This window comes from Festucalex cinctus, chromosome 15 (genome assembly GCF_051991245.1).
Source record: "Festucalex cinctus isolate MCC-2025b chromosome 15, RoL_Fcin_1.0, whole genome shotgun sequence".
In the NCBI taxonomy this organism is placed as follows: domain Eukaryota; kingdom Metazoa; phylum Chordata; class Actinopteri; order Syngnathiformes; family Syngnathidae; genus Festucalex; species Festucalex cinctus.
This window is the reverse complement of record NC_135425.1, coordinates 24080538-24091392: the sequence shown is the minus strand read 5'-3', so window position 1 is coordinate 24091392 and position 10855 is coordinate 24080538. Positions and strand designations below refer to the sequence as shown.

At 38.5% G+C, this 10855-nt stretch overlaps 1 protein-coding gene across 4 annotated transcripts in view; it reads left to right on the top strand.

Annotated features, from left to right (window-relative positions):
• Nucleotides 1-916: 916 nt before the first annotated feature.
• Nucleotides 917-10855, top strand: part of dab2ipb (DAB2 interacting protein b) — a 77540-nt gene continuing 67601 nt past the window's right edge. For 3 of the 4 annotated variants that reach the window (XM_077497371.1, XM_077497373.1, XM_077497369.1), the window contains exons 1-5: nt 935-983; nt 1924-2017; nt 3301-3578; nt 7324-7448; nt 8878-9001. In XM_077497371.1, coding sequence (XP_077353497.1) covers nt 3533-3578; nt 7324-7448; nt 8878-9001 — 295 coding nt within the window. In that variant the 5' untranslated portion in view covers nt 935-983; nt 1924-2017; nt 3301-3532. Of the gene's footprint in view, nt 984-1923; nt 2018-3300; nt 3579-7323; nt 7449-8877; nt 9002-10855 lie in introns of all 4 variants that reach the window. The other variant, XM_077497372.1, reaches the window with a different exon arrangement.

Here is a 10855-nt window from a genome sequence, read left to right as displayed (position 1 = left end):
TACTGTTTACGATAGTTTCACTTGCGATGAAACTGGTTTTACAAGACAAAATTGTCTTTGAGGATTAGGAAATAATGCATGAAGACACAAATTTGCCTTTGATGTTGACAAACAACGAGTATTAGCTGCTTTAAAATGAATCCTGGTTTGCATTTCCACTTTCATGAGCATGTTTTTTTTTTTTTTTTTTTCCCCCACCACACACAAATTTTCATCTGCTTTTTAACAACCCTAACGGAGATTAATGACATCTTCTTTGCCGAGTCTTGCCGGCCCAAGATGTAACTAGCCGGGCAAATGAATGGAAGCCACCGGAAAAGGAGATAAATTATCTTTTGGAATATTGAAGACGAGAGGCCACCTGCCGCTCGTAGCCTCGGTGCTGGACCGCGTCCACTCATTACGCAGACAGACACCACTTAAAAGTCCGCCTGCCTCTACAGGGGCAAATATGCACTAATGTGCTGGAGATGGGCTTTATATATTTTATTTGATATTTTTAGGGCGGTGGGGGCGGACTGTGATGTATTTGGCGCCCCCTGTTGCCTGTCTGGTTCCCCATTCGAATGTGTGAAGACGGAGTGAGATGAGTCATGCATCTCACCGAGTCGCATTTACATTTAGTTCATTTTTTTCCCTTCTTCTTCTTCTTACGTGTGCTAAATGAACAGTCCACTGATTTCTCATTCAAAAAAAAAAAAAAAAAAAAAGCATGGGAGCATTGGAGTAGAAAGGGATGGAGCAACAGCGCCCCTATGTGGAAGTCTTGGCAACTACAGAACCCCAGCATTTGTGCACTGTATAGTTTTAGCCATCACTGTATTTTCATTGATTTATGTTAACCTTTAGAGCCCTCTAGTGGCGAAATGTGTAGTATACATCAGATTGCCTTGAGATGTGACGTCACGTCAGTGTTCAATGATGTTACTGAAGAGCAACACGTACCTGGTGGCGTGTTTGACCCTCGCCGCTCACCTGAGGCTGTAAGTGCCGATTTTTTGTGGCCAATTGTATAATTTCCCGCAAGATATATAGCTAGTCAATTTGTACGTTCTGGGGGATATAAATGTTGCTAAAAAAAAATGTGTTGAGAACGAGTCATTTAAGACGTTAGCAGTCGTTAGCATGTTATGCTAGCGCACCTGAGTGTTGCTAACTAAGCTAACCGTGTTAGTGTACTTTTCGTTGTGTTAGCTCTTCTACTTCAAATTCAAAACGCATGCTTTATAATGTAATTCATGTTCTAAACATAAAAATGCACTTTATGGTGTGGTAAATTGTATTTTATTTTATTTACTTGTTCATTTTTTGGAACAGGTGTATACTAATTTAGCAAGAATACTGTATTCATGTTGTACTGTAGTTTACCAAATATAAGAGAGAAGAAACAAGACAAAACGATAGGCGATAAAACATCTCGTCTGTTAACTGTCTGCCTAGCTGGATAGAACAGTACATATAGTGAAGACAGAACAAATATATGTTTAATATAATAGATAATAATAATAGACAAACATTATAAGACATGCATTTGATTGAAAGTGAAAGACTCAGTAGTTTAAAGTGCAACATTGAGGCTGTGGCACCCTCTGCTGTTTGCCTAATGAAGCACAGCATTGTTGCAGGATGACGCCAATTTATGGATTTTATTTGATATCATCCTTTCTTTTTCTTCGACATGCCAACAAAGTTGAAACAATAACTTACAAAAATGCCCTCATTAATGTTGGTAAAAACACATTTCCTTACATTCACTGGTTTTGGAACTTACAAAACAGTAAACAGTAAATACATTGCTAGATGGTCTTGATATTTCTGATAAATAAGCACATTATGAAGACTCAAGTTGTCTTTGACGTTCACTAAACATCTTTGTTCAGTTCATTGAGTACTATAAATAGTCCTTGATGTTTTCAAACGCAGGTGTGTGACCACAGAAGACGCACCTGACCCCTCACCAAACAAATCGCCGTGCACGTTCGCGGTTACCGTGGAAACCTAGCCATGGGTCAACAAGGTAGGAATATTTGCAAATGCGTCTCAATGATTCCGTTAGTCGTCGAGTAGAAGTTGCTTCGCCTTTAAAGCGGCGCCACGCGCGGATTAGCGTTTGCGTTAATGCGCAGCCACCAAATTAAGCCATGCGGATGGAAATAAGCCTAACGTGGTTCGACGGATTCTGTCACATGTGGACGGATTTAGTCGACGCCAGCGGTCATTGTGTCACTTAACGTACTTAGCACATTCAATTACTTCATACGAAGTTGTCTTTAATGAATTGAATAATCATGTTTTCATTTCCAAAGGTGCTATTATATTTATGTATACTATTCAATGACAATAATATACTATTAGGAGAAAAATATATATTTATAATAGGAAAATCTATATTTATAAATACATTTATATACATATTTCTTCTACAAAAACAAACAAGAAAACAGTAGAAGCGTGTGAGAGGCCTGTTTTATTTATGTAAGAGCAGGCTTATGTGAATGAAAAACTTTTTTGGCAAGTGTGAGACTTTATTGGGCAACTACATTTTTTTATTTATTGATTTTTTTGGTGAGTGCAAGATGTTTTTTTTTTGTGTGTGAGTGTATGTTTTTTTTTGTGCATATGAGAATTTGTGGGGGGTTTTATGTGAGTGAGTGAGAGAGTTTGTTTTTAACTGTGTCAACAGGCATTTAGTGCGTGACTAAAAAGTCCCCCGTGCACTTTTTGTGCAAATTTTTGAGTTTTATGACTTTTTTTTTTTTGGGTGTAATATTTTCTTCCAGTGCTTGTGAGAGGGGTTTGTTTTTTTTGTGTGTGAGTGTGTGTGCAAGAGGTTTAAGTGAATATGAGTTTTGAGGGTCTTAAAAAAAATGTGAGTGAGAGAATGTAAGAAAGTGAATGGGCGGGAGGTATAGTATGAGAGGGAGAATGAGAGAGGAGAATTTGAGAGAGAAAATGGAAGAGAGAGAGAGGACATGAGAGATTTTTGTAAGTGTAGATGAAAGGTTTTTATTTGATTGTTATTTTGTGTGTCAGATTTTTTTTATACTGTAGGGAGAGAGTTGCTTTGGAGTGTATGAAGTTTTTGGTATGTGAGAGAGATTTTTTTTGGGGGGGGGTTTGGGGGGGGAGTTGTAGTGTGCGAGAGGTGTTTTTCTGGTCTATGTGAGAGAATTTTGTAGTGTAGTGTATGAGAGTTTTGTGTGAGTGTCTTTTTTAAATGTATGGGAGAATACATTAGGTGCGTGTGATATGAAATATTCCTCTTCTCCTGAAATCTGGCCCCTCCCTTCCCTTTCTCAGGCTCTTCCCAGCACTCCCTCCCGTCCCGCTCTTCCTCTTCCTCCCCCCCACACACACTCGTTTGTGTCACACTCACTTTGCGTACGATGGCAACATACACAAGATGAGTGATGGTGGCCGGGTGAAGCTTGCGCTCTCCTCCTGGCTGGTCATTATCGCTGCCACCTTGCTCCCTTACTGAGCTGACACGCGCGTGTATACCCACACATGCACACAGAGTGAAAGCCAAAGGATGGGGATGCAACCACAAGACAGCGTGGCATCTGATTACCTGTCAGGTGAGAGAGCGCCTATCTATCTATCTATCTATCTATCTATCTATCTATCTATCTATCTATCTATCTATCTATCTATCTATCTATCTATCTATCTATCTATCTATCTATCTATCTATCTATCTATCTATCTATCTATCTATCTATCTATCTATCTATCTATCCATCCATCCGACTCGGGAAAAAAAAAAGTGGCAGTCATAATTTTTCCAAAATTAAGCTGCGTTATTTTAAATAAATAAATACAATTGTAATTTTACATTTTCACATATTTTAAGAGAGCAACATAGTTTTCATGAAAGTGTAGTTTGGAGTCTGGTTGAAAAGTTGAGGAAAAAAAAAAAAGTATCTTGAATGATTTAAAGTAGATTTTTTTTAATGAGTAAATCTTATGACAATGAAGTTGCATTTTTGGAGAAAATGTTCAAATATTACAACATATTTTTTGTGTACAAAAATTGAATTTTAGAAATTTTTATTTTTTTTTTAGATAAGGGTCATTCAATAAATAAGGTGAATTTTTCGGTATTATGACTTCTAATACAAATTTAATTATATATATTTTACTTCTTTTTCCACATGGATTTATTTTATTTTTTTTTACAGATTAAAGACAAACATTCAGAGTTTTGGCGATTAACAAAGATGGTCGACCTAGAAGCATGCTCCAGGATTGAACAGGTTCAATTATTAAGTTTTTTGGTTACAGAAGGGTGCAAGCAAGTTGAAATTCATAGGAGACCTTGCCCCTTCGGGCTTTCACCTGTTTTGGTCCCTTGAAAGCGTTCATGAGGCACAAAGTTTGAAAGTGACGATGAAGTCAAAAGTGCTGTGAGCGACTGGCTGAGACTTCAGTCCAAAGATGTTTATGCTGAGGGAATACGGAAGCTTGTGCACAGATGGGAAAAGTGTGTGACGGTGCAGAAGATCAATTAAAAAAAAAAAAAAAAAAAGAAAAGTAAAATTCTATCTGTATTAGAAGTCCTTATACCAAAAAATTCACCTTATTTATTGACTGATCCTCCTTTATATATTATATATATATTGATGGGAAAATTGTGCTTTACAATAAAAAGTATTTATTTACTATAAAATAAGAGAGGGAAATTTCAGAGCTCTGAGATGCAGATGTTCATTTTTCAATTTTTATTTATTCATTTATTTATTTATTTTTGTCCAGCCAGACGGTTGCAATTAGCAACGCTAGCTCAGCATTATTTATGCTCAAGTGTGCCGCATAGCCGCCCGGAGCAGTGGCAGCATGGCAGGTGGCCAGCAAGATTATGTAACTGTCATGATTGTGGAACATGGCAAAGAAAAAAAAAAAGTACATAGTAACTGCTCGCTAAGGAAAGTAACAAATCCACCTAAAGACGGCTTGTGACTTGAAAAACTCTCAAATTGTGACGCTCGTCAGTGAACGTGCCGCTGTACAAAATTCCTGAACTTATCGAAAAGCCTCGCGTCGAAGCGGAGAAGCCGCTCATTGATCGTGTTACTGACCGACCTCAGATATCTGAGGCCCGAGGCTCGATCCGTCCTTCTCGTCACGCTTCGACCGAGCGTCACCACGGCAACAGTCGCTCAGGCCGCTGATTTCAGGTCAGCTCGTTAGGTCCGCGTCACATTTGCTGCAACAATTAACGAGTTGCTAAAAGATGTTACTTGAGTAAGATTAAAAAAAAGTAAAACAATATATATATTGAAAAATAAAGGTTTAAACCACTTATTAGTCCAGGTATTGACATTTTTGTATTATTTCCTATTATTTGTTTTAATTAGTCAACAAGGGCTGTGAATTTTTATGTGTAATGTATAATGTTTTATGGTAAATTATTTTTAATTCATTTAATTCAAATATTGCTACCCGTAAATGTTCTGAACTCCTGTTTCCATGTGCATTTTTGTATTCCTTTGAGAGGCTGATGCTCCGGTTGACAGAACATTCTACCCACGGGATTTTTTTTCCTCCCTACTATTTCTTTATAGGAATGCACAAAATTCACTTGATTTACTTAGTGCACTCAAATTTGCCTAAAGGACGTACTTGATAATAATCAGCTAATGGATTACTATGCCAACCACGGAATAAACAATCAGTCTTATTGACATCCATTCATTTACTTATCATGGTAATCCTTCAAGCGCATATCAATAGTCCTAAGTGCTCGTGCTCAGCAATGTTGTGACGATTCCCTGTTCGTTTCCGCGCCGAGTTGGCCGTTTTGAATATTTCAAACATTTGGAAGCACGTTTGCTTTTTCCGGCCCGGGAGGTTATGTTTATTTCATCGCTGCGGCTTTGTTTGTCAGCAGCCTCAAACGACACACGCACATTTTCAGGCGAACTTGGCAGAGTAAGAACGTGATGATCTTCTCAAAGTGCTTTCAGCGTCGTTGAGTTCAATGGAACTTAAGTTGCAAAACAAAAACAAACTCCAGTGCTTTCACCAAATCAAGCAACCTAAGGAAATGACATTTGTAAATACAGTAATAAACACAAATAACTAACGGGCTGACTTCTCAGCCAACCAACCAACTGTCCAACCGATCGATTGATTGACTAACCAGCGACATACTATCTAACTAAATAACCAACCAGACAACAGACTAACCACCCATCCACCACCACCATCCAACTAAACAAACTGACTGACTGAACAATTACCCAGCCAACTAACAGACTAACTACTTTCCCAACTAACCAGACAACTGGATAACTGACTAACTGCTATCCAATGAACCCTGTCTATCTACTTAACCAAGCAACAAACAGAACAAGCACCCAACTAATAAATCTAACCAAGCAGCAACCATTGACCCAAATAACTAACCAAAAATGACTAACCAAAAACAATCTAATCAACTAAAGAACTGATGAACACACAAAACAACCAACCTTCTGACTAACCCACTTTCCCTAACTAAGTAACCAACAGAGCAACAGACTAATTGACTTACAGCCATTGAAACAAGTAGCTAACTGCCTAACAATTGCCAACAGACCAACCATGTAACAGACTAACTGACATACTAATAGCATTGACCAATTAAGTAGTAATCTAACCTACAAAATAACCATCCAACAACCAAGCAATCATCTGAACATGGAATCACCAAACCTAACCAAACAACCAGTAATATACTGAAACTGACTCACTCACTGACATGACTGACTGCCAAACTATGCACCTGACCAACTAATGACCAATCTAAGCAACTAACCAACCATCTATTCAAGGAAACACCTAGCCAACCCATCAACTAACTAAACTACAGACCAACTATTTATTCTAACTAACCAACTATCTCATAAACTTACCAACTAACCACAAACCAAATGACTGATGAAATCTAACCTAACAACCATCTAACCAACCATCAAAAAAAAAAAAAAACAGCCAACCACAGTGGCTGATGCAATCTGCGGTTCGACCACCAGGAGGCAGCAGCGACCAAATGCATGCAAATGCACGGTGAGGGCAATCTGCTATCTGATTGGAACACGGCTTATCTTTCCCACACAGTGTAACATGGAGCGCGCTCATGCATGACAGTAGCACTCACACGCACAAGGCCACTGAATAGCCGCGCATATCTCTCCTTGCACCGCCGCCGTCATTGAATTGCAGATTGCGACGCGGCCCGATACGCAACACAGCAAAGCAGTGCCAGAAGAATTCAACCACAGGCTTGCAAATGAAATGATCTTCCGATAAAGTTCGTCCCCCCCCCCCTTCTCTCCGCAGACGTCCGGCGCCCTTCGCAACGCTGGCTGTCACGTGGCCGATCCTTCGACGAGCGAAACGCGTGGAGGCCGCAGCGCGGCGCTGTTCGGGATGGTGGCCGCGCCGCGCTCGTGAATGAAGAGCAGGTAGCGACATCCGCCCGCCGTTCTTGACGTAGTCTTAAGAGCAGCATGAATGGAGCTCAGGGCAAGAACAACAAACTACAATTTCTTGTAGTTTTTAATGTGCCGCCACACATGAACAAAACGCACGTGCCCAAAACCACCACATGTAAAGTACTGATTTAACTCTTCTAAATTAAAGGAAGAAAAAGTATGGACTCTGCAATGTAATTCAGTACAGTTCCGTGACATGCTTTCTTCTCAAAAATCCGCTGCTTCTGTTTTGTTTGTTAAGGGCGCTACGACACAAACACCGGACAAAAGGGTTGCGTTACCGCACGCTTAAGAGGTGGATTGGCTGTTTTTCTTTTGGTCCTCTCTTTGTCCAGCTAATCTGCTACCATCGAACGTTTGTGATGGAGCCTTTGAAGAACCAAGTCCTGACGCACGCTGATGCCATTGCCCCTTTTACACTCATTTATCACGCGTTCCACAGCTGTGTTGTTGTAAGAATGCAGAGGTGGCCAACCTACGGCCCATGGGTCATTTTTACCTCGTCAGACCATTTCACACGGACACAAATTTGAGGAATTCCCCGAAATGTTTGCTATGTTTTTTTTTTTTAAATAATAATAATAATAATAATAAAATTGGCTGGACATTAAAGGCTATGCTACATCTCATCTGAAGAAAGTTTATGCTGCTATGCTACAGGATTTTGGCAACAAAGCTATACTATTTTGCTTGTCATTAGTCAACCAGACAGTGCTCATTAAGAAAAATAAAAAATAACGGATTTGGTTTGTCATTAGGCAATAAGGCTATGCATCATTTTGCTGGTAGGAAGGTGATGAGGCTAAACAGAAAAGCCCAGTCATTAGGCATGAACAGATCATGCTATGCTACACTTATAATAATAATTAATTGATTGAGTTTCAAATGTATTGACTAGGGATGTAACGGTATCCAAACATTACGATATTATCACGATATGAAGCTCACGATATGATAATTATCACGATATTGTGGAGAGGTGGGCGATATTTAAAAAAGGTCTAGAAAAAAAAAGTGCTTTTGTACATAACAGCAATGCTAATAAGCCACCTATAATCTCTAATAGCACTTAATATTAAGGCCCTTACTTTTAATACACGCACACATTGAGTTCCGACATATTGACTCGGTTCACCGGCATATTACGTTCCCCTTCGTCTGACAATTAGTGTGCATTTTAAACATAGAAGGGCCAAAACATCCCTAATGAAAATTAAACTGCACTAAAAAAAAAAAAAAACTAGCCACCACAGGGTGTTAGAACTGCACAAACGGAAATCAACCTGACTTTTTGAACAGATGCGCTGCTTTTAAATATTGTGAACATGACGACGACGATATTGTGGCAGTTTTAATATCACGATATTGATCAATTGATTGGAATTTTCTTCCGCTCCAGATGTTGCTGCAGGAGCACAGAAGATGCACGTCGGGCAGGGCTGCTGTTCTACGGCGCACCATCAGCGTGCCGGCCGAAACGCACTTGAGCGAGTTGCGCGGCCGGCAGCCGTCCACCGAGAGCGGTGAGTACAACTCTTCAATCATTTAACAAGCCAGGTGTTAAATATTCAACACTCGTACTTATGCAAGAGAGAAGACACTCCATTGCTGGTATTTAGTAGTAAGAAATGATCACTTCTGCAAAGGTTTGTGTATTTGTTTGCAAGATTTTTTACTTTTGGTGTGGAAGCAGGAGTTCAGTACATTTCATGAAAGCGATTCACCCTGTTGTTCATCGATGAATTGATTGTAAGTTTTCCCTGGAGTTGAAATTTAACCAAATGCCCATCACAAAGTTTGGAAAAATGATAACTTTTTGGACTTTTTTTTAAAAACTGTGTGATTTGGGGTATTGAAGCGGGAGTTCAGAACATTCCAAGAAAGTGGTTCTACTAAACCATTAATCGATCATCAATGTCCAAATTTTGTCAAATGCCCATCCCTTATACTGCATACATTTGTGGACGCATTTATTTGTTTTGACATTTTGAATAATTTTGAGCAAGGCTGTGACTTTTGCCATGGAAGCAGGAACATTCAGAGGTGTTGACTCCCAACTATTTATCGGGGAAGGAATTGTTGATTTTCCCTAGATCTGGATAAATGTGTAGATGTTGGTATTTATTCTCACTTTTGTGAAATTTTTGAGCAACTACGTGATTTCTGGTAAGGACACAGGAGTTCAGAACATTCATTAATCAATGAATCGATCATGAAATTTCCCAATGCTGAAACTTTTGTCAAAGACCCATCCCTATCACCGGTTTAGCCCACTAAGAGTTGGTATATACCTGTTGACCAATAGAGGGAGACATTTATTCACAAAAATAGCAACCACATGATTGCTATGATTGTAGATTTAGTCTTGAACCAAATCAAATCTTTCCGGCAAGTAACCCTAAGAATTTTCAAAATGATAAAAATGTAACCTTTAAAATATGTCGACAGGATGATGAAGGCCAAATAAGTGAGACAAGCCGCGTGTCCTTCTCCCTGTGCATCCTTTGCATTGCTCACATTTAAGTCTGCCGTAAAATATGAAATCATATTTCCTAGATCAAAACGACACAATTCAATGCAAGTGTATGAATATGAATTACAAATATGAATATGGATGAACGGCCTCTTTTCTGTCTCTGTGACACCAAATGCTGATGGGTGCTTTTGTCTGTTGGCCTAAATGCAGAAAATGGGAAGGGGAAAAAAATGAAAAAAATTGAGGAATATTTAAAAACCAAAATGCATTCAGAGAGAGAGGGGGAGATGCAGCAAGCTAGCTAGATTAATAGCTAGCTAGCAAAGTAGCTAGCTTGCAAGATGAATTGATTTCTAGCTAGCTACTTAGGTAGATACTTCATATCCGTGTATAATAACTTCTAATTAGATTTTATTTAAATATATGTGGTATTAGTTTGAATATTCTTTAATTTTAACATGTGTATTTTGTTTTAAAAGTGAAAGTAAGTGAATTTTAAATGAAGTACACACAATTTTATTTATTTTAAATACATTGTTTTCTTTAATTTAAAAAGGTTTCATTTAATATTATTCAGTTTAATTCAAATAAAATACATGGATCACATGTCATTTTATTTCATTTCAAGGCATGCAATTTTGCTCTTATATTTTTATTCAAACAAATGGCATATACTTTGCCTTCTCACAGAAGTCTAAAGGTTTTGTATTAAGAATGACTGCAATTTGGAACCGCTCCAAAACATCAGTTTCATCTGACTATAAGAAAATCTCCCACACACGTGGGAAAATGTGGTCTTTTTATATCCATTGTATATAGTATAGATCTGTTTTTTTGTTTTTTTTTAATTCTTTCAAGAATATTCTTTAACATGCCATCCTGCATGCCATTTGTATTCCAA